Source organism: Sphaeramia orbicularis, chromosome 11 (genome assembly GCF_902148855.1).
Source record: "Sphaeramia orbicularis chromosome 11, fSphaOr1.1, whole genome shotgun sequence".
In the NCBI taxonomy this organism is placed as follows: domain Eukaryota; kingdom Metazoa; phylum Chordata; class Actinopteri; order Kurtiformes; family Apogonidae; genus Sphaeramia; species Sphaeramia orbicularis.
Genome location: NC_043967.1, coordinates 47,933,201 through 47,958,737, shown reverse-complemented (window position 1 = coordinate 47,958,737; position 25,537 = coordinate 47,933,201). Strand labels below are relative to the sequence as shown.

General features: G+C 36.6%; 1 protein-coding gene across 1 annotated transcript; it reads left to right on the top strand.

The window, feature by feature from the left end:
* The first annotated feature begins 803 nt into the window (after nt 1-803).
* On the top strand, nt 804-24,499 carry LOC115428175 (immunoglobulin superfamily DCC subclass member 3). The gene is made up of 14 exons (XM_030147022.1): nt 804-825; nt 919-1,224; nt 3,441-3,585; nt 6,486-6,616; nt 6,734-6,871; nt 6,964-7,122; nt 15,434-15,599; nt 16,491-16,741; nt 16,830-16,994; nt 18,145-18,333; nt 20,923-21,045; nt 22,080-22,194; nt 23,478-23,617; nt 24,438-24,499. Exons 1-14 carry the CDS (start codon nt 804-806, stop codon nt 24,497-24,499), a joined length of 2,112 nt encoding a protein of 703 aa, XP_030002882.1.
* Nucleotides 24,500-25,537: the final 1,038 nt, after the last annotated feature.

Genomic DNA, 25,537 nt, shown 5'->3' with positions numbered 1-25,537 from the left:
CATATGCAACTAAACTACAAATCCAATCCACGTTTTGTACTAAAAGTAATGCCTTTGTTAAGCTATAAATGTAAACTCTGCATTGATTATGTTGCAAGGGTACACAATTTCTCAAAAAGGATCCACAGTGTCCTTAGTCTTTCTTCTGTACACAAGAGGTGAATGTGGTGGATAGTGGTTTACAAAACTCAGATATTAATAGAATCATTGTGAGTCATTTAATCACATATTTATGGAGTTTTTCCAGTATCAAACCAAATCCTGGCGTCTTTATCCAAACTCAGAGCTTAAACCAAACTATAAACAGGAGCATCTAGTATTGGAAGTTGATGGATCTTGTGGGGGAACAAAACTATTTACATGTATGTTCAGGAGACACATTTTTGCCTAAGCATATCTTAATGTTGTGGATAAAAACGCTGCATATGACCCTGGTCCCTTTGAGCACAATTTGCACTATAATTGCACAAATATATTAACTGTGGAGTGAAAAAGCAACACAAACTATCTGTGTAGTTGGTTTTCTAATTGGTTTTGCAAACATTTGTGAATGTACTAGGCATACATGTGTCTTTCCTCTGCACTTTGTGTTTGGTCTGAAGTCAGTCTTTAAAAACAATCTTCTGTATTTGGGGCAAATTAATTCACAATCGTATGTCCTGTTCTGACCAAATACATGTCTTTATTAAAGCACACACCTGCTGTTAAACACTTTACTTCTTTTTGACCAAACATCAGGAGAAAATCCGATCACTAACATTTCATTTTTTCAAGACATGAAGTTCACTTTTATTTGTTCAACCATGTCATTCTCTAAATTTGTAGGTATTTTTATGCCTTTACATGTAAGTTGTACTACATGTCGTCTCCATTCTCAGTTGTGTTCTGTCTCTGATCACCTGTCTTCGTCTTCCTCAGGTGTGTGTCTGGCCTCAGAGCTGTCCTTCTTGTTGGAGCCCAGTGATGTGATTGCAGTGAGGGACCGGCCCCTCATGTTGGAGTGTCGGGTCCAAGGCGAGGAGCCCATCATGGTCACGTGGAGGAAAAATGGCGTGCCTTTACCCACCAGCCCGCGGGTCCGGGTTCTGGCAAACGGCACACTGTTCATCCAGAACTTCCAGAAACGCAAAGAGGGAGTTGATGCAGATATGGGCGAGTACGACTGTACGGCCCAGAACCGCTATGGCTTGCTGGTCAGCCGCAAAGCCAAAGTGCTTTTGGCATGTAAGTGTGTGACAGAGAAACACAGAACTGTAAAACAAACTGAAATTTAACAATGTACAGTCATTCAGAGATAAATGTTGTTTCTACAGAAAAGGCATTTAAAGAAAGTAAAATTGCATTGTGCCTTGGAAAGTCTTTTTAAAGAAAAGCAATTTGTCAAATGTGTTTTGGAGAGAAAAAATAAATTTTAAGACGAAATAAAGTAATTTTTTAGACAATATATGTGATTTTGTCTTGAAAACAACTAGATTTTACCATTAACAAGTTAAAACAATGGTTTCCATCAGAGGATATAATGCAAACAAGATTTTTTTCTCATTTTCACAGTGAGACCATTAGGACAACTTTTTTATGCAACTATAATATAATGTCTATTTTGTTTTCATTATTTGCAATAAGAACATCTCATTCAAATGTTGGCATTTTTCCACATTTGGTTCATTATAGTAGGTCAATCTCTAAACTTTTATTGTAGTTTAAAGAAAACTAGCAACACAAAACATGTTCACGCCAATAACAGAGATGTTTGATTTTGCTTAACATATGATCATTTACTTACATTTAAAGATATTGGTTTCTTCCTTGAAGGATTTTTGCAGTAAATAACAAATAGTTTCACATACAGATAACAGACTACCACTATCATCTATATACAGATAATATATACTACACTAATATTACACATATATATGTACCAATAAAGAATGGAAATGTAAGAGTTTAAAAATATTAAGTCATGATTCTGTGATAATGCATACAAATGATTAAAAAGTAAAATATTAAAATACTAAAAATAAAACTCCAAATTAATGAACTGAGGAAGAGCATCTAGTCTAGTGACGCTACTGAAAAACTAAGTTCTCTTGTGTAATATGTTATGAACAAAAGTAATCCCAAAGCCTGGGTTGTAATAAGTCAGATAATTTTTTAGAAGTTGTTTCTTTTTACCTTACGATAACACTCATTTCCTCAGGTATTTTAATATCCACATGCTTTACCCACAGAGAGCGGGGACGGACCCACACATTCTGCTGTCACCACATGTTGCCTTTTCTCTGTCAAAACATCCCATAGTGGAAGTTATAAATGATGCTTTACACGGTGAACACCTCTGCGTCCCACCTGGCAACCCCAGACCCCCTCAGTGTCCGCGTCCTCAGAGGGAACAAAACCTTCACCAAAACACAGCAGCTTCTCATTATGAAACATCTATAAATTACACTTTGTCTACTGTACATGTGGAGTAACACAACACACACACCTGAACCTCCTCCGCTTCCTCCTCCTCACCATCCCCCAGAACAATAAAACCAGGGGGTTACGGGTAATCCAGGTGAATTATGGCTGGAGGTGGTCTTACATGAATGCAAAGAGTTTCCATGGTGATGCTCTCTCATTTGCAGAACCATCCTCAGTGGTATTGATTAGGCCGCCAGGTTATTAAGAAGCCTGTGTGTGTTTGTGTGCACAGTTGATGATTTATAATAACAAAAGCCTTCATTTTGTAATGGATTGTGAGTCATGTTGAATGATTGAAATCTAAACTATATTTTATTCTTTTAGTTTGAAGAAAAGGCTTATTTGCTCCCCAGAAAAGTGAAAAAAAAACTGTAAAAAACAGTAACTAAAACAGTAAACAGTAAAAAAAAAAAAAAAAAAAAAAAAAAAAAAAAATATATATATATATATATATATATATATATATATATATATATATATATATATATATATATATATATATATATATATACATATATATATATATATATATATATATATATATATATATATATATATATATATATATAGCTGTGTTTCCATAAATGTACATTTTTGCTTTAAAAAACTGACCAAAATTCACAAAAAAAGCTTTTGTGCTCAAGGTATTTTTTGGTAAATTAACTACCCAACTAAGAGGAACCTGATAAGGAACCTGATGAGTAACTCAACCATATGGTTGAGCAGGCAGTTAAAGGGTTAATCTGCATAATGGGAAATGCTAAATTCTTACATAGCAAACATTTAAGTCATTTGACTGATCAGCTGATTCCAGTGTCTTCCTGAATATTAATTAACCTTCTGTAGACATTAATCTGGTTTATTTACAGGCTCTATAAACTCCTCCAGGAGTATCCAGGAGTTTTACCATTAACCTCTTAAATGTTTGAATATAAATCCTAAAGCTGCTGTTTAATCTTCATACTCGTCTTCCTCAGCTCTTCCAAAGTTCCACACCCACCCGGCATCCATGGCTGTGGACGAAGGAGGCGTGGCCCGTTTCCAGTGTCAGATCAACGGTGTACCTGAGGCCAACATCACCTGGGAGAGAGACAGAATAGCACTCAACACCTCGGACAGCAGGTAGAACACCTCATATACGTATAGAAAATACTAACAATGACAGTTTAGCACAAGGGGGTCAATCATTTTAGTTCAGGCCACATACAGGCCAATATGATCTCTAGTGAATCAGACCAGTAAAATAATAATAATATAAAAACTTATAAATAATGTCAACTCCAAATCTTTCTCTGCTTTATGTCGAAGAAAGTAAAGTTCCAGGTGAAAATGTTAAATCTACAAACTATCCTATGTAAAAATGTGAATGATATTAATAACCTGAAATATCCTAAGGAAAATAAGTGCAATTTCAAAAATATTATGTCTAAACTTATCATTAAACATGTACATTACAAATTATAGATCACAGTGGATCTAGGAAGGCACAAAAAATTTAATAACAGGCATAATATTATTAAAATTATACTTACTTCTCTTAAGACATTTCAAGTTGTTCATATTTGTTCTGGTTATTCACATTTTTTGTGAAAGGATAGTTTGTAAATACACTTATTTTCATGTAATTTGACCTTTTTTTTTTACACTAAAACAAAGAGAAAAATTGGAGTTGTCATTTCTTATAGGTTATTATGATAGTATTTTGCTGGTCTGATGCACTTGACATAGGATTGGTCTGTATGTTGAACCTGAACTAAAATGATTTTAACATCCTTGACTGTCAAAATCTTCAGCTCTATGGGCCGGATTAGACCGTTTCATAGGCTGGTTTTGGCCCATGGGCCATTAGTTTGACACCTTTAGTTTTAGCATTTATGTGTAAAACATTTCAAGGGCTTTAAACATTGCAGCAGCAGCAAACAACAGGAAACAGGTTGGGTTGGTTTGGATGAAAGCCATCCTGCAGAATGATCCACATCTACTTTATCCAACTTAAGGTTTAGAACATTTCAGCTCAACCCAGATGCAAAAAAGTTATATATCTCTGACTTACATAGCAATACATGTTCTATATATGAATTAATTTACGCACAGTACATATAGATTCAATAAAAATGCATGTGAAAGTGGATGCAAACCCTGCAGCCAAGGAAAAACTACTCATGAATCATTGTGATTGAGACTCAAAATACCACAAATCCAGGTTTTTAAAATATTCTTCACTTGATAAATAAAGTGAGTTTGGTGTGTTTGACAAAGTAACAGCGCTCGATGAGACTTCCACAACATGTTCTTGTACAATGTTTCCCAATTAGAGCCTTGTTAAAATGAGAAGAGTCTATATCCAGAGAAAATTAGATTCACAATGTCAAACAAGGAGAGGTTCCTTGGAGAGAATCTGTAAACCTGGTTGGAGGTTAGTCTGAACGGGAAATTAAAGTAGGTAGTCAAGGAGTTAAATGTGCCACAGTGTCGTGTCAATACCTGTAGCGTGTTCATTTATGTGCAACCAGTCTGTTGAGTGCAAAAAATAATTGAATGAGATTGGTCAGGGAGTTTAATATGAAAGCTTTACAGGAAGTGATTGTAGTGACAGTGTAGCTTCAGCAAATATTGGATTTTTTGACTGTTTTTCATTCATTCTTGTGCTAAAGTTCCAGATATTCACTCCTGCAAGTTTGCTAAAGATTGACATATGTGTTGGTTACTCCTCTTATACAGGGGTTGGACAAAATAATGGAAACACCTTCTATGATGCCACAATGTTAGGTGTTTCCATTATTTTGTCCAACCCCTGTATCTGTCCACACCTGATGGACAAGGGTGAAAAAAATATTCTCAGTTTAGATGGTGTTACGATGAGACTGGGAGTAACATAAAGACTTTCTGCAAACACGCTGATGTTAAATCAAACAGCTGAACTCTCTTAAAGTGGTGAAATTATGTTTATTTACACAAAAACAGAAAGAAAATAACAAGTCTCAGCTAGTTGTCAGTGTAAGCTATCATTTGTCCAGGTCATTGTTCATCCTCAGTAATTTTTTGAAGTTCAACTGGACTTTTTTTATTCTTGAAAATGCTTCATCTTTCATCCAAGAGACTTCATCGGTTCTGTTTTTCAAGAATGTTTACCAGAACAAAACTAGTCCAGCTGAACTTCAAAAAACTACTAAGGAAGTCACAGCTAATTTACCAACCAGCTGGGGGAAAACAAGGTAAAATGAAACGCAATAAGATGTCTGGGTCTCCAAGGCCCAAACAACAAACAAAAACCAGGTCAAGCATGAATTATCAGTATCATAGGAAATCACTGGGTAGATGTTCTATAAAGTCACAGAGTTAAACAGGACAGAGAAGTTGAGGTTATTTTTTTTTTCTCGAAAGTTTTTTTATTGAATTTTTATATTGTAGCAATCATTACTGTACAATTGAATGTATATAATATATTAAAGCATAGTTATGTAACCCCAACCCTGATGTACCTCATACACCAACCAAAATATATGAACTCATACATCCAAAATAAATACATAAAATAAAATTAATTAATTAATAAAAAATGAAAAAAAATCCTTAGTTACAATGAGAAGTATGGGGCCATAGAGAAGTTGTTTGCATCCATCTTTTCAATATGTGATAAGACAGGCTGCCACACTGTATATAATTTGACTGCATTGCCTCTCGTGGTATATTTTATTTTCTCTAATGCCTGATACTTCATAAGGTCTTTAATCCAGAGGTTGAATGTCAGGGGATTTCTATCTTTCCATTTAAGTAGAATGAGCCGACGAGCTTTTAAAGTTGTTAAGGTATGTGATGTTCTTAAAATTCTTGTTGCGGTGTGTATTTTGTGGAATCATTCCAAATATCGCAGTGAGTACACGACATTCTACTGGAGTTTGAAAAATCTCTGAAAGGAAATTAAATGTTGGTTGCCAGAAAATGGTCAATGTAGTGCAGAGACAAGAAGTTGAGGTAGTTTTCAGTCGATGCTCAGTGTTTGACCTCTACTTCCTGTCCAGGTACACTCTGCTGCCCATGGGGATTCTCCAGGTGACAGGCGTGCGTCAGTCGGATGCCGGGGTTTTCCGCTGCGTCGCCACCAACATCGCCAATGTTCGCTTCAGCCACGAGGCTATGCTGAACATCACTGGTGGGTGAACAAACCTGTAGCATGAAACGTATTTATTCACAGTTATGGTGAGTCCCTATCTATCGAGCATCATCTGCCTGTGTCATTTTCTTACTATCTGCTCCGTTTATTCTCCAGGTGGAGCTCCCAAGACGTACAAAGAGCCGGTCATCCTGTCCGGACCTCAGAACCTCACCCTCACCGTCCACCAGACCGCCATCTTGGAGTGCATCGCCACAGGAAACCCAAGGCCCATTGTCTCCTGGAGCAGACTCGGTACCAGCAGAGTTTCTGACATTAAAAGACGATTAAAAAGTCACAATATTCAGCTTGAGTACAAACCAAACCTGTGTGTCTCTGTCCGTCAGATGGGCGCTCCATCGGGGTGGAAGGGATTCAGGTTCTGGGGACGGGGAACTTGATGATCTCAGATGTTTCCCTACAACATTCTGGTGTGTATGTGTGCGCCGCCAACCGACCCGGTACCAGGATGAGGCGTACGGCGCTGGGCAGACTGGTTGTACAAGGTAAGGATGTACTGAAACTAACACTGAAGTGGGTTTCATTCCAGTCCTCCTCTGGAACTCCGCCTTGTCGGGATTTGTTTTGATCAACCTCTGCACTTTTTATTGTTTTTCACTCAATAATATCAGTAGAAAACACACTGTATCTTGAACTCTGCGTACCAAAGACTGTTGACCAAAGTTTTGTAATGTTTTCCTCATTTATGTTCCAAATAGTATGTCAAAACCATCATTCAGCCTGATCTTCAGTGCTGTTACCTGATCTGTAATGTGCAAAAATGCAGCTACTTCCTATTACCAGTAATATTGAGGTGGGTTGGAAAGTAAGATAATATTAGCTTTGTTTAGAATTGAGAAATAATTTGGGAATAAACCTAAATTCTATAATCAACCCAAATTTCTTATTTTTCTCTTCATATTTTTACATTTTTCCCTCGTTTGTGGTTTTTCTACCAGTTTTTTTTTTTTTTCTTTGCACTTGCTTGTTGTACGTTGCTGCTGTTAACTGTGAAATTTCTTCACGGTGGGATAAATAAAGTCTTATCTTATCTTATCTTATCTTATCTTATCTTATCTTATCTTATCTTATCTTATCTTATCTTATCTTATCTTATCTTATCTTATCTTATCTTACCTTACCTTTAACTCTTTATTTCAGACAATATGAGATTTATTACATTAATTTACTGATGTTTTATACCAGGTTTCATTCAACACATGGCTTTAACCTCCTCCACAACCCATTTAGTTCCATTTTTTGTGTGTCTTTTAAGGCTGTGCACATATTTCCTATATTTTCTTGTTGTACTGTATGATCATTTCAACCCTGAAAAAACAACAAAGCTAAAAACTTTTGCACAATACCGTATTTTTCAACTTCTAAAACCAAAGATGACATTTATTTCAGAAATGGATGTATTCTGGTGACAGGAAGAAGCTGCATTTTCACATGTATATAGTAAGAATGATGAGTTGAATATTTGTGAATGTGTAAGGTTCTTAATGTGATTGTGCAGGACATCCGTGATACAGAGTCACCTCTGATACGTCCTTTGTTTAAACATTTGTGCTGTTCTTCATTCTACGTCCAGATGTACAATGCACGTGTGTTTGCACTTGACCATATTAACTTTCACCGTCAACGAGTGGAGGGGGAGGAGAGGGTCAATAGGCAGACCCCACCCTCTCTTCTCACCTTTGGCCTCAGTGGGAATGGGGGTGTCGGCCTGCTGTACGGTGACACTATTGGCGTGAGACCCCCAACCTCCCCCCTCATCCTCCCCCTCCCCATAAGCAGAAACGCAACCATTCTCAATTCCTTTCAAACAATTAAGCAGAGACAGCGGTGCCCTGGCCGGCTGCTGTGTGTGGACGTGGGGGATGTGGTCCGTGTGACGTGGACTCATCCATCACCCCCCAGATATCCATACCCTCAGCCCACTCATATTTCTCTCTGTCATTAGCTGGGTTTTAATTGGCTGTCCTAAGGCTGACTCATTAGCAGCTCAGCCCACCGACTGTTACAAGACAAGGTGTGGAGGTGTTACCTTTAATCACCTCCTCTATGGTTATTCCACTAATGTGTTCCAGTAAAATTAGATCCATAAGAACAAACATTACACACTTTATTGCACACAGACTAATGAAGAACATACCAAGGACAAGTTGAGTTAGATCCAGTTTCTCCTCATATAGTGTCTGTACTTCACCCTTTTTTCTCATATACTTCACTATATTAGATTGCAAGTCAATAGGATAGATTGTATATTATTGATCAAATATCTACTTTGAATAATACGGAAAGGTAAAACTAACTCTAATAGGAGGATACTGCTCATAATAACAAGTAGATAAATGTACATAGATAAAGGTGTTGACTTATACTGAACTAATGTCTAAAAATACTTTTTGCCTTTCTGGTTTCATGCTGTATATTTGACAGTCAAACAGGGTTTTTTTTTTTGGTAAATTTTAAGATTTTCATGCAAGTAGAGGGTTTTGATCTGCTGTGTGGGGCTCTCATTGTATAGATATCACCTACAAAACCTCAAAATATGTGTTTATCCAGTAAAAGTAACTTACAATAAGATCTAAATTTTAAAAAACTAAATATATACGAAAAATATATATAAAGTAACAAACAGTAGAATCAGTAATAATAAATAAGTACAGAAAATATAAGTAAAAGAGCAAAGGATGCGGTATTGCAATATGTCTTTCATCTTGCTGAAGGTCATAAACCAATAAGGAAGTAAAAATAAGATATGTCTGTTAAGAATTAAGGATTAAGTGCCTGAAAACTTGAAGTAATTGACTTTATTTGTAACCACAACATGCTCCTTATATAGCACAGTTCATCTATTGTTACAAAAGTAGTATATTTTATGTTGTAAGCAGATTGTTGAGTTGCAGAGGCATTACCATAATGTATTAATAGAAAAAATCCTGTTTCCCATGAGTTTAGCATCATATATTTCCAAGCAAGTTCATGAAAATAAATATAAAACGGATTCTAATCAGTTATATTGGTTTCCATCAACATATGAGAAATGTTTGTGAATATCCGATTGAAAATTGCAATGGAAATTAATGGAAAAACCTGTTTACATACCATCATTTTTGTTGTTCCTGTAATTCAGGTTAGAGTTTAGAAAAGTAAGAACAAACATGAAACACTGTATTGCATACTAAACATGTCCCTCAATAGCTGAAAATATTTAAAACATTATTATGATTCCAAATTTAATGGTGATATGTGATCCTTTTTTTCATAATAAGTAAAATATGCACGTCCATTAACATTTATTGTTGCACAAAATTCACTTATATAATGACAAACAAAATCATGAAAGTTGTTCTGTTTAACATAAATGGTTTATGATTGAAAAATTATAAAATCCAAACTTAAGGTACAGAAACACAAATAGAGAAGAGTCAAGACGTATAATAACTGACCCAGTGTTGTGTCTTATTGCAATATTCACATTCAATGTAAGTTTTTCGCATCAAATTTTAAGAAGACAACACTGATAAAGCAGTAAAACATAACACAAAAGAATATTAATAGGACAAAAGAAGAATAATCATTATCTCTGTTTGGTGTTTAATATAAACAACCATGACTTTCACCTTCACGGTTGTATTTAACACTTTTACTGGACTACCATAAAGAGTTAGAACACCTTTTATTATCTTCTAGTTTTAAAAGTGTAGATCCCAGAGTAATTCGTCCTGGCCTTTGCCCGTCCATCCTTCTGTTCTTGACGTGTCCAAGACTTTGACCGGATCAATAAATGCTTCCTCCTGTCAATCCGTCACAGAGCGGTTGTTGGTGCCTCTGGTGCAGGGGGGCGACCACGACGCCGATCACTAATATATTCATTAATTTATTGATCTATTCGCTTTCTGTTTGGGGGTGAGGGGAGAACAAAGGGCTGAATGGGAACATAGACACCCACAAGTGTTGAAGAAGTTGAAATCTCTTATTTTTTTTATTTACAAGTTCAAATCCAATGGGGTTAACCTTTACTAATTGTAGGAACTTTTGTGTATATTGTAGGTAATATTAAATAGAATATTGTATCAATGAGAATAAATGAGCATGATACAGATCTTATATATACATTCACAGAGCTAAATTTGATATTTTTAGGGGGAATGAGATCAGGTCCTATGACATTAAATGCAGGACAAAGAATATGTTTTTGTTAGACATGTTATAATGCAAAGAGGAAGACTAAAACTAGAATAAACACATAATAGGCTGTTCAGGTGAGACCTTCAGTATGTGAAAGACTTCACTGATGTGTTTTATTTGACTGAAAATTTACATCTATACAAAAGTGCAAAAGTTAGAATCATTTCTTATAAAAAGCCCTGGATTTTTTCCTCTGTTATTTTTATGATACTCTTGAAAATCATAGCAATTATTTATGACAAACACAAAAGTACATTTCATTTACTCAGATTGACTTCACATTTAACTTTTTCTCTTTCTGTGGCTGAGAAATGAACAAAGTCAGCATCACATTGACAAAAATTTACAAAATAGTCATTAAATTAAGTAAAATGTATGAAAATAAGCCATTAGATATAAATAAGTGAATAAAACTACCATTTTAAATACAAATAAAATGAACTAATTAGCTAATAATAAAAGAACTAAAAACAAAATAAGCACTAAATAAAAGAAAATGAGTTACTAATAAAAGATTAGCAGTCACCAGTACACTGACAGAAATTAACAAAATAGTCACTATAAATGTATATATATAAAAAACCCTACTGAGTATGAAGCACTAAATATGAGCACTAAATCAGCAAAAATTAAGAAAAATTTGCAAAATAAGCTAATAAAAAGATAAACAGCAGTAAATTAACAATGTGAAGAAAATAAAACCAAATAAACACTATTTTACAATGAAATCAGAAAAGGGCTCAGATGCTGAGATAGCTGTTTAAACATTTGTTAAAGAAAGAAAAAAGTGACATGGATGAAATAAAACTGTTTCATAACTTTATGAAGTCCCTTAAAGTAGCCTTGTCAAATTTCATTAATGAACCTTCAAACCACTGATACTAATATTCATTTGACAGTTGAGGGAAAGCACATAAAATACACATTTGATTTTGCAGATTTTCCAGAAATTCAGTTAAAATGTGATATTTCTAGATACATATAGATAGAAACTGGGCTTTAATCTGTTTGAGCTGATGTGTTCATGTTAAAATCAGACGTGGGACAAAGTTTCAACATGTTTTGTGTCTGATAAAGGATCAAAACTCCTGGAGTCGCAGGTTGAACTCATCTGCATGTGAGAAATTCTAGTCTTAGTTGCATATTATTAATATTTAGTAAAAGTCACAAACATAAATAAGACAAAACCATCACTTTTGCAAATTCAAGGGAAAGAGGAAGGGGTGTGAGGATGACCCTCAGCCTCTGACCTCTGACCCCTGACCTTGACAGGAGGACTCTCCGTATGTTTGTGAAAACCGTTGCAGTCGTGGGGGGGGACACAGGATGGACAGACAGGGACATGACGGACAGAGGGGGTGTGGTCTCAAGGTTAATTAGGGACGGCTGCAGGATGAATAGGATGCTGGCGGAGGGGCGAGGGCGACCGGGGGTGACCGGGGGGCGACCGGGGTGTCACCACGGCGAGGGAGACACAAAGAAGGTCAACCATTTGGAGGATGGGGTGTCAAACATGGCCACCCAAACCTCCTCCCCCCGTCCTACTCATTTTTGTCCACATTTTCCTCTGAAAAAGCTCAGATGAGATGCAGATCTTTTATTATGCAGAACTCAGTGTGGGATGAAAACCTTTCCCACACTTCACATGAAATCATATTTATCACGGACATGATCCCATGCACTGCAGCTGCAAACGACTTCTGTTAGTTAGATTATATCGTAAAAATGCAAGAAACAACAACATTTGGTAGAAGTGTAACTTTGAAAGTCAACAGAGTTCACTTGTGTCTAAATATAAGCAAAAAACACTCAAAATGAAGAAAGTTGCATTAAAGTACTGACGATAAAAACCTATAGAAGTTACATATAAATCAACAAACTCTGATATTTAAATACAATTGATTGTCCAAAAATACATTATAAGAATCATTTAATTGCATTTCTATTAAAAAACACATAATCTAATGGTTATGACATTATTAAATTAACATCACATTATTATAACATAATGCTAATATATGTAGAGTTATAGTTGTATTCTTTTATTTTGAAGCTTGAAATGTTAAAACTGAACTGATAACAGTATAAAGAACATGTATAGTTTGAGTTTTATTGTTACGTTACAATTTTATTCTACTTTTAATGTATTTGACAACCCATAGTTATGTGGATTTTGGTAAAAATACACTTGAACTCATGACATGATCCCATGCACTGCAGCTGCAGTAAGATTCAAGACTTTTATTCAGAGTATTTGCAGTTCATTATAAAGTATAAGTCTTTTAATCCATTTAATTTCCTACATTTTATACCACTTTATTCTTAAAAATTTGACCATTCAGTAGCAGCGTGTTTGGTCTGAATGAAAGTCCATTTATTGTAATTCTGCAAATAGATACAAAGCACATCCACATGTACGACTATAAAATGTGTATTTCTGTATAAGAGAAGCACAGAGCATGAAATTCAACAAATATAATACCAGGTTTTCAGTGTATTCTTGTTTTTTGTTGCATAAAAAGGACGATTTTACAGGATTTTCATTAGATCTGTTGAAGACATGTATCCAGTATTTTGACATGTAAACTTTAATATTTGTATATGTAAATATCAGGTAACATCACAGTAATTTCTAAAAAACAAAATGCCTCGTAAAAGCAATTTTGTAAGTTTCTACCACAGCACTTACATCCCAGAAGCTGATAAAGCAACTCCACTGACATAGATGTTACTGTAGTTTTAGTGAAATTGTAAAGACTCTTTGTACATCATGTCATGACTTATCACAGGCCTCTCTCTGATTGGCTGCATGTCAAACAGCTGACAGATGAATGAAAGTCGGCGAGGAGGCAGCGAACAAAAGGGACTTAACGAAATCAGACACATGAGCCTCAGTGAAACTCAAGGTCAACGGAATCGCTGATCAATACCGAATATAGATCAGCTGATGAACGGTCAGCTGAGGACGCCTGACACTCTCTAACAGGGTGCATTCTGGGACGGCTGAACAGATGAAGGGGTGGACAGCTAACCCCCATGAGAGATAACAGGGATAATGACCACACACACACACACACACACACACACACACACACCTTTGTTTCCTTCACACAGGCTTGCATTTATTTCCTCAAATCTTAACCCTTTCATGCATAGTGGTCACTACAGTGGACAGTTATTCAAAGCTGTTCTCTTGTGTATTCATGGATTTTGTTTTAGTTCCATATCAGCCAACACAGTGGATCATCCCATACACTGACATTCATACCATTACTGTAATTTTGCTGTTCTTGATAAACCTGATCTGCAGTAACATGTTTGAGTGTACATCAGTTGCTTGTTATTATTATTAAACTGTAATTAACATGTTTTTTTTTTAAACAAAAAGTTTTTTGGGTTTTTTGCATATTATCTTCATAAAGTGAGTAATAACTAGTATTAGAGTATGTTAAAATGTGACAAAACATCAGATTAGTGGCATTAAAAAAATTATTCCATAGTTTTCACACAGTATGTCAGTAAATACATGTTTCTTTGCTTCAAAAATTAAATGCACGGTGTCCGGCTTAGTGGACATTTTTGCAACCCCACAAAAAATAGGTTCATAAAAAAAATACATTTCAATGGCATTGTTTTTTTTCATGCCTAAAGAGGAATTAAAACACTCAGGAAAAAAAAAAATCTTGATTAAGGTTCTCATAACTCATGCATGAAAGGGTTAACCTTAAATAAATCCTCATATTTTATATTTCACTTCTTTTTTTAATATTCCCACCACAAAATTACGTACATATCTGATATATTCTGGGATGTAAGCTGTGCTCTTCAAGCCCCTCCCAACTTCAGTCTACGCTCAGCATCTCATTGATCTTCTGACCTCAACACCCACTCTGACCCTGCACCCCCCACCCGTGTACCTCGGAGCTTAGGGGGAGGTGTCAACAAAATGACCATTTCAATAAGAACACATTCATCACCACACACATGGATTTGTCTTTCTTCCACCAGACAAACCAGTTTGATTAGGGCAAGTTCATCTGGAACAAAGCTGAGTATTGATGAAGAGGAAGAGGAGGAGGAGGAGGAGGAGGAGAGGGCCGGTCAGAAGAAAATGTGAATGTAGGCCATGTAAACAGATACAAAAGAGCTGATCTTTCACCCAAACATTCACCAAAAAGGGTCAAGTCCATGTCATTTCTTGGAAAAACACACATATACAACATATTTATGAATCAGATAAAGTATTTCAGATGTGTGTGCTATAAAAGGTCATCATCTGTGGTTTGGTCATGAACTACAAAACAATCAATGAATTGTAAGAAAATGCCGCTGTACTATTTAATTTGTGTCGTTTTCTTCTCTGGATTTTTGCTTTTGATGTTATTGTAAAGCGTTTTAAACAGTGATTTCTGATTCAGACTTTTGTAACTTTCAGCTCTTGAAACATGGTCTGATGTTGCCACAAACTGACATCATCTCACCAGATTTTCTGCTGTTTTTTCACCCTTTATTTTACCACAGTAAAGATACTTTTTTTGTTTGTTTTTGCATCAGTCATGTATTGTAAAACTTTCAGCAGGAGTGTATCTAATCATTTTCCATTTTGCTTCTCCTCAGCTCCTCCTGAGTTCCTTCAGTGGCCGCAATCTGTTTCCAAACCAGCAGGGGGCAGCGCTGTGTTCACCTGTGTGGCCCAGGGCGTCCCAGAACCTCACCTGATCTGGCTGAAGAATGGCAAAGTCCTAATGCCAGGACACAACGTCAAACTGACCAATAACAACAGGTAGACGATGGCACACATGTCTGCATCCAAAACCCTTTGAAAAAACACTAAAACACAACCCTTAGCTTTATAAACACTCAGTTTACTCTGAATTAATGCACAGAGGTGAAGATAATCCACCTCTTTTCTCCTGGATTATAGTTTTTAAAACAACTGTGCTGAGCTGTGTTAGACAGTAAGAACAGTAACACAAAGAAACCTAGCAACATTTTTATGATCCAGTTACTTTTGAAGCTTTTAAAGATTATTAAATACCATAAAAGTAGCATAATTATATATGTAAAGCTGCTCAGTGTGGTCATGATTAAATTATGTCATTTCAGGTAAAATCTAAATGTTAAAAGAACCACAGATGATACTTTCACAAACAAGGGCAACCATGAATCAGATATACATCATTTCATCAATATAAATCTCCATGTGTGGATGATTTCTTTAGAGCGATGAGTTGTATTCTACAGATAAATATCCAGCTGAACCTTTCGCAGATGTGCATTTCACATCTGCACCACATGGGGGCAGTACTGCACAACCTGTGTTTTGGCTGATGAACCTGTTTGACAGATGCAAAATAAAACTGAATTTCAAGCATTTATAGACACTTTCAAATAGAAACACGAGAAGAACTGCACCAAAATATGTTTATTTTATGATATTTGTAAAGTATTTAGAACATTTGTGTTGTTCTATGGATGGACCATGTGCTGGACTTTATTATCAATACAACTTGTCAAGACTCAGTGATTGTCAGTGCCTTCTTTGTCATTTTTGTACTTTGAATATTCCTCATGTGGGCTGGATTGGACCTGAGGGCCTGTTTTGGCCCGCGGGTCTAGTCATGGACTGTTTATCATGTAGTGAACTGATGCTGATGCTGTGTTTTCTGTGCAGTACTCTGGCTCTGACTCGCATCAGCTCAGATGATGAGGCCATCTACCAGTGCATTGCTGAGAACAGCGCCGGCACCAACCAGGCCAGCGCCCGTCTGGCCGTGGCCCAGGCTAAAGACCTGCCCGCCCCCCCCCAGAACCTCGCGGCCAACGTCCTGTCCACCAACACCCTGCAGCTGACATGGAGCCAGCCACCCGCTGATGTTACTGACGGCATCATCGGATACGTCCTGCACATCCGCAAGATAGGAGGTGAGTGACAACACCGGCTGTTTCTGCACCAGTAACACCACAAAATGTCAGAATAATTACAACTCAATCAAACGTCTCTGTGAACCAGAACCAGACAGTCTGGAGCTGCAGGAGGCCATCAGTAAAGGCACCTTCCAGCATGACCTGACCAACCTGGAGCCTGCCACCACCTACTCCATCTACCTGAAGGCCTACTCACCCATGGGAGCCAGTCAGCAGTCCAGCAGTGTGGTGGCCACGACACTAGGGGGCGGTAAGAACATGAAACACTGCAAGGACTTCATCCTCATGCACCCGCAGGAGATCACTTCAGCTCACACCTTGTGAACGTTGCACAATATGCACAAAAGTATTGGAACATGTTGAATTTGGGTGTTTCTGTTTTAACAGAGGTCTGGAATACAAAACAATAATGAAAAATGTCATAATGTAGTTTTATATTGTGATAAATATCATTGCATTTCATTGGTTAGTTTTGTTTAAATTGTTATCTTTGCTTCCAAAATGCCTCAGAGCAGGTTTTTACTTAATTTCCCTTGACATTAATTTTGTTTGGTTTTATTTGTTTGTTTTTTTTTATCTATGACTATGATTTTAAATGTTCTACTCTAACTTGCTAAAATATTTTTCACGCTCTGACTGTAAATAATAATTTACCACAACTAACCATCTACTTTCTTCACATCTCACTTAGGGAAGAAAAATCTCCCTTTAAATTTTAAGGAGATATTGATTTTTATAAACTATATGGATGAAAATCTGCATCAAATGTTTGACAAAGCAAAAGTTTAACAGAGGTCTACTGAGAGAAGTCATATTCCTCCAGTCAGCACAGTCTGTAGATGACAAATTATTACCCTTACTGAATGTAAGAGAAGCAGGAGAATCATTTACATCTTAAAAGATGATCTGGTTGTTGTAATAATTCCATCTGTCCTTATTGTCTGGACAGCAAATGTCACTGAATTTTATTTTAACAATTCAGTCAGTGTAGATCAATGATGGGCTGTATTTGAGTTAAATGTGTTTTATTTCTTAAAGACCTAGAACTAATTTTGTAGCAACTGGCAAAAAAAAATTCTCTACATGTAACATTCCACGTAACCACATAACACTTCTACTTCATCCCAAAATATCTGAGGACAATCAGTTTTATTCAATCATCTCAGCTGCGTGGTGATGAGACATAAATATGAGATTGTGAAGTTATGAAATTGAAATTCCATCATTTAATTTTATTGTGCAGCTTCCATGAATATTATTATTTTCATGTCTTTGGGTTTGTTGTTAAATTCACTTCCATTTTAGACCATCCAGGACACTTTTCTGTTTTTCTGTACTTTTCCGTCTATTTTCTCCTCTCTCATCCCGTTCTCTTCTCTTCGTCTCTGTTCTCCCTCCAGTCCCGACCCCTCCCACCTTTTTCACTAAGGTGGTGAACTCCAGTGCAGTCCAGGTTCTGTGGGAACTCCCCAGTAAGGCCGGCAAGGCTGAGGGCTTCAGGCTGTACTACCGCAGAGTCCCCAGTGCTGACTTCCAGGGACCCATCCAGCTCCCCTGTCACGTCAACGCTCACACCGTCACTAACCTTGGTGAGTCAGATGCTTGTCCTGTTGCCGTGGTTACCTGCTGTATGTATGTCAGCATCACTGTACAGGGAAGCAGACGGAATAAGACTCAAACCATACACAGATATTATTTTCATCTCCACATCATCTGAGGTGGAGTTTTTGTGTCTCCTCATATTTGTTTGCACAGATGCTTCTCCAGAGTTAAAACCTGTAACCATAACAACAACTCTTGTAACCTTGACAACACACTCTTCTTCATAATTAAGAAAAAAGCATTATTGACCTGGTAAACAGGTTATAATCTGCTCCATCAGTGCTCTTGTTATTGACCCACTGAGTTGGACAGTACAACACCTGTTCACAAGACAGTTTCAACAAAACCTGTGTCATATAAATCTGTTTAATTAGTAATAAATCTATAGCATTTAAGAGAGTATTATATAGACTCCAAACATTCATTTCCCATCTTGATATTATAGGTTTATTTTTTGTCAAGTACAGATGTTACTGTTGCCCATAAAGTTGTAATAATTTTGTTCTCAGACACAGACTCTTTTTATTCTTTTTTTTTTTTTTCTTATGACTCTTTTTATTCTATATATTTTATTATTTAAATACATCAGTAATCATCTTTGACCGTGTGCAGTGATTAGTCCCAGTTACACTTTACCTATCAATCACATTGTCACAATCATTTCAAGACAAAAGGTAAAAATATGTTATTAAAACTTTATGGGCAACAGTGTAATACTGTATATATAAGAGATAATGTGAAGTGACAACAGTATTGTAGAATGGCAGACCATCATTGACTAATCAGAACTCAGAGTTTTTGCATTATAATGACAGAAACTAAAGTAGGTATTGCATCCAATGAATGCATTTACAATAAATATTTAAAGCTAAACAAAAACAGTACCGTATCAGATCATTTCATGTAAGAAAATTCCCAGAAAAGTGACATTAAATCGACATCATTGAGACAGTGACAGTACAAAGCACACTACTAAAGCCGACTGAATATCTGTCTTCTTCTCTGAATACTAATGATGAAAGAAAAACACCACCTTTTCTCAGTCCACGTTCAAAGCTTTAAAGCTACAGCACCACCATAAAAAGGTACTGACCTCACACTGATTTTCACAATACAAGTGTGAACGCTGATGCAGCATGTTTTTTTTTTTTCCCCTGAAAATGAGATCATTAAATCAGTGCCTCTTTGAGAAGAAGACGCTTAGAGCTACAGGAAACAGAAATTGAGAATATCTGTTGCTCGCTCCTCTTATTCCATATCAAAACAGTGTCATTTCTTGCTGCTGTGGAAAAGTGAGAGAAAAATATTGCAGTTATGGGAGATAAGACAGAGTAGAGCAGTAGAGATAGATCTGACGGAAACTATGAATCATTTTTAACCTCCTAAATCTGTGAAAACAGTTATAATCAGCCGTCTACCCAGAGAAGTCTTGTTTCCTTTCAGAAAAGCTGAATAATAATATTCTGAAAGGTCATCATGGAAAGATGAAAAGACATGATGTGATGAAGATTTAAGATCATCTCTGAAAATGGCCCATGGGTTAATACATCTAACTGACTGAGCTACCTTTATTCAAGGGTTATTTTGAACAGGAAATCAAGGGAAATTATTATTCACAGAAGAAGATTAAAACTAATAATAATAGCTACAGCACAATTGTATTTGTATTTATTGTATTTATTGCTTTATTAGACAAGGACGGTGCTCATTAATCAACAGAAACCAGAGTTATCCAACAGGACTAATTTTCATCTGTTGTCTCTGGCCAGATGTTAAAAGGCAGCCAAAAAAAATTATCTAGAAAAGAAAGAAAATGTCAAAAATAATCCAAAACATGAGTAAAAAACAGTAGAAAAAATACATTAAAATGCAATATACTTTGATGTTCTAGTGCTTAAAATGAATGGTGCCATAAGGTTTACTGTTCATATGATTATGCACATTATTATTATGCAAAAAACTGGTGTAAATAAACAATATGTAGGTTTTAGGAGGACTGGCACCCGAGCACAGCATTTATAAAAGAACATTTACCGTAATTGACACTTAAAGACCTAAAACTATTTTTGTGGTGCGAATGCATTTTCTCTATGTTCAGCCTAAGTGATCTATCAAAATGTATTTATTTATTTTTAATGCGATCCTCTGCATTTTTCTAAGAAAATCTGGTATTTTTCTAGATTTAATTTACTGACCATGTAGAGATTTGTAAAAAATGTTTGCACTACTTAAAAGGGTCCAAAGGTTATTGTATCAAAATAGAGAAAATTAAGGAAAAAGAGAATGTTTTTGACATGGGTTTTGCTAGTGAATCAATGTTGCCGGAAATGACAGTGTTGACATGTCTCAGTACAGAGCCTCTGAACATCCAAATGAGACACATCTGTTGCCGCTGAAAAGCTCAGAAACTGTATTTTACCAGAATTATTTAATGTATTGATAGGAGTTGTGGCTCTAAAGTCAGTGAACAAGTCAGTGATCAGATGATGATTTTGGGTGTTTAGGTCTTGGATAGAAATCATGACAGTTAAAACACATTTTCACAGAATGACTGTTTTTGTGCCTTCCTGTTGCAGAAACGGGTGGAGTGTATGAGGTCAAACTGGTGGCTTACAATGGAAACGGGGAGAGTGAGTGCTCCAAGAGACTGGTTTCACTGGCAGAGGAAGGAACGAGTGCCCAGACCACTGGTGAGTTTAGTCACATCTCATCTACAGCTGCTCACAGTACGACTCTGTTCCCATGTTCTATACTTTAAACACTCACAGTTCACCAGTAAATGTAATCATATTGAGGTAATCAGTCAACATTGATGCTACCTTATGTTTGGATGCCTTTACACCTGCCAACCACAGAACACAACCGTGCATGTGAGCCTGATAATGAGCATGTAAGTGAATGACAACATGTGAACACTGAACACATAACTGTATTACACATTAAATAAATTATGAATGCTGCACACTTTGTACTTACTCCTAGCGCAGCTTTCTGTTGTGATAGTGATCTTTTACTCTGTGTAGTGCACTGGCATTGACTGAAGAGGGATTATTTTATATACAGTCTGATGTTTGTTCTGTTTTGCTTTGTTTTGTTGTGTTTTGTTTTGTTTTTTCTATGGTGATATACACCCATGCTTACTTCAGATTTCTGTAAGGACCATTCAGCACAGCACTTTATTATTACTATACTGAGAAAACTTCAATAAAAAGATCTTGATCAAAATAAATAAATAAATACATTATGGATCAAAACATAAGATATTTAAATCATAAAATGTCCTAATTTTATACTAGATGAGTAAAAACAATTATGTCCATCAGCTATATATTTAAAGTTAAGTCAATCCAAGGTCATTTATAACCCCACCAAGAGAAAAGAAGTGCATGATGAGGAGGTGACGGACATTTTGGTTCTTTATGGAGAGGCAAATTGTGAGAAACCGACTTGGAATTAACAAAACTGATGGAAGAAAATACAGTCTGAATCCCTCAACATCCACAACAGAATACAATCTGTATTTCCAAAGCTGTAGTTTTTAAAGCGAGAAGGGATGAACAATCTCAAATGAACATTATATCGTCCTGAAAATAGGCTTTAAGATGTGATGTAGCCTTTTTGATGCATTACTGAAGACATATTGAGCATACAGGTGAGTTGTCTTGAGCAGTGTAATAACAGCGGACAATGACTTGTGTGTGGATGTTCTATGCCCTGTTTTGTGTGTTTTCAGAATGTCAGTGCAGAGAAGGAGAGGCATCTTTAGGCAGCATCGTCATTGGGATTCACATCGGCACAGCCTGCATCATCTTCTGCGTCCTCTTCCTTATGTTTGGATACCGTCGCAGGTAAAAGTCTGCAATATGGAATCGTAGTCATTCCTGTTAAACATCTCATGAAGCTTGCCCTGGTTTTAATGTTAAGTTCAGTCAGAGATGATAAGTTTAGAGCTTGACGTCATCCCTCTCTCAATATTTGTTTACCCGTAGGTATTGGTGAGTGATATATAAAAATTATCATTCCCACCTGAGCCTGCGAGTGCATTATGGGTTGACGGAGGGGGCTTAAAGAACTGGCAGTAGTATTAGTGTGTAAGAGAAAAAGCTGGGAAATTCATGTAGTTTATACAGACCGCCAAGTTGAAGAGTGTATTTGGTGCTTGACTTGCCTGCCTGAGCTGAGGCTGCAGGAATCAGAATCAGAATAGACTCTATTATTATTATATGTGCAAAAAATGAAGATGCTCATACTTACAGAGTGTGCAAATTCACAGTATAAGAGCATAAATAAATTGAAATGTTGTCAATTGTGCCCCCCAAAAAATACAATAAAACTGAAAGATGAGGATTAAAATTAGTTGAAAAATATAAATCTAAGGCAAAGTTGTATTTATATTTATTGCTTTATTAGACAAGGACGGAGCTCATTAACCAACAGAAACCAGAGTTATCCAACAGGGACATTTTTTATCTGTTGTCTCTGGTCAGATGTTAAAACGCAGCCAAAAAAATATAAATCATCTAGAAGATAAATTAAAAGACAAAATAATCCAGAAGATGAGTAAAACACTGGAAAAAAATACATTAAAATGCAATGTTGTGTTGCTTTGAATGAATGATGTAGTAATGTCTACTGTAGGGGTTTCAATGTTAAACTTTTGCAGTTTCATGCCTGAACTGCTGTAAATAAATAGTTTGTCAGTTCTTTTGGGAGTACAGAGCTTAAAAAAGAACATTTAGTAGTTGACCCTTACTATTCTTGTGGCAACTTCCAAATGAGTTATTCTCCACCTATACTTTCCATAATATATTCAGTCAAAACAAGGTATTTTCCAGTACTTAATTTACTGATCATGTAGATGTTCATAAAAGCTCAGAGTAAATTCAAAGGGTATTTGATCAAAACAAAGAAAACTGAGGAAAAAGTGACTTTATAAAAAAATATATATAATTAACCAAATGTAAAAACAACCATTTACACTGTTATATAAAGAACATAAAGTATACAATCCAAAGTATAAAATAGACAAGGTGCACTTTACTGGAGCTTATTGGACTGTAAATGTAATATTGCTACTGAGGAAATAGGCATATACTCAGAATATGTACTCAAAACTAGAACATATTTTCAGTCTGTTTTGCAGTAAAGGGACTCAGGACAGCTGGTCTGTACCGAGAGACAACACAGGACACAACGGCGTTCCTAAAGATGGAGCAAACTGTACCAGAGTGGAGTCAATGCCTCAGGTAATCACTCACAACACACTGTCCACTTCACCTCATTCCTTCACACATTTCAGTTTGATTGTGTTGTCAAACTCATTCAGCTCAGTATGATCTCAGATGGAACAGACCAGTAAAATAATAACAAAATAACCTAAAGTAATGACAACTCCAAACATTTCTCTATGTTTTAGAATGAAAAAATAAAAATTACATTGTGAAATTATTTACATTATTTACATTATTTACAACTATCCTTTAAAATATGTGAATAACATGAACGACCTGAAGTTTCCAAAGAAAAATAAGTGCAATTTTAACAATATTATGCCTCAGCTCATTTGCACATGTGCATTCCAATTTACAGATCATAGTGGATACAAATGGACAAAACATTTAGTGATATACATTATATTTTTGAAATTACACTTATTTTTCTTAAGACATTTCAGGTGGTTCAAGTTATTCATATTTTTAAAAAAGATAGTTTGTAAATATGAACATTTTCATGTAATTTTCCTGTTTTTTCACTAAAATAAAGACAAAAATTGGAAGTTGTCATTATTTATAGGTTACTATGATAGTATTTCACTGGTCTGACCCACTGGAGATGAAATTGGTTTGTATGTGGCCCCTGAACTAAAATGAATTTGATATCCTTGATTATTCAGTGTAATTGTTGCATTTCATAAATTCCTCCCTCGGGCCAGATTGGACCCTTTGGCTAGCCAGTTCTGGTCCATGGGCCGTATGTTTGACACCGCTGGTTTAGAGTGTGTGATGACTGTAGCAGATATAAAATGATGTTTGACGACCAACGGCCTTGATTCATGTAGTAATCCTCTGTTCCTTCTTCTTGTCTTGTCCGTCTCAGTGCCAGGTCGTCATCGAGCAGCACTCGTCGGGTTTACCTGGGACGGGCACCGGCTAACACTGGCTGACACTGGTCAATAACATCGTCACCCACATCCCTTCCCTCTGTAATGTTCACCCAAGACCCCTGTCAATGAGCACCTTCTGTGCCCTTTGACAGGGGTCACGTATGGGGATTGTCTGCTCATAACGTGCTGCTACGAACCTCAACTCACAGCGCAAAGTAGCCTCACACTTCTAAACCCCTTACCGCTCCATTCCACCTCTCCACCCTTACCTAAAACCAAAGCATAATGCCTTTATTGCCTGTGCACATGCAGATTTGCGTGTAGAAAAAGCCTTCAAAAAGTAGTGTCACTCCAGATCAGAACCTGTCGCCAAAAAGTCGAATGTCACTTGTTCAGTGGAAGACTGTGCCATAACCAAAATATTATTTTTCTCAGATCTTTCCTGGTAAAGTGACATTTGAGGATGCGCACAATTGTAAGAAAACCCCCAAATGAAGCCAAATATTTTCACCCGATGGGGATATTCCAATTAGTGTGATGAGACAGATCTCCTGACACTGCCTTCCGTTCCTCTGCAATAAGAAAGGAAAGAAACATAGCGGCCTTTGCAAATGCCTTATGGATGTGAGAGTCTGATTAGAAATGATTGTCTGTCACCATATGAGCCATTTGGAAGAACCATGTAAACAGGAATTATTTTATGCTCTTCTTCCTCACTATAAGCTGCACACCTCCAAAGAAAGCTACCTCAGTCTGACTAGAATGTCCGAGCCATAGTTGAGGCCAACGTTAGCCTGATGATGCTGCTTGTGCTAGCCTACCTCAACCAAAATATACTGAAACCCTTTCCCCTCAACAACTTGATCAGTGCCAATGCCAGTGTGCCGTGTCAGCCGCCAACCAGGCCAGTCCAGAGCGTGCTCGAAGATGACTACCATGGAGAACTTAACTGTGGCAGAGCCTGAACGTCGCCTTCTTTCACTACGATGAGCTTTACTGCACCTGAGACCAAAACGAGCCTGAAACACCACCTCCACGACAGGCCGACGTAAGGTTTCAGCAAGAATTCAGCTTTATCGGAGGGAGGT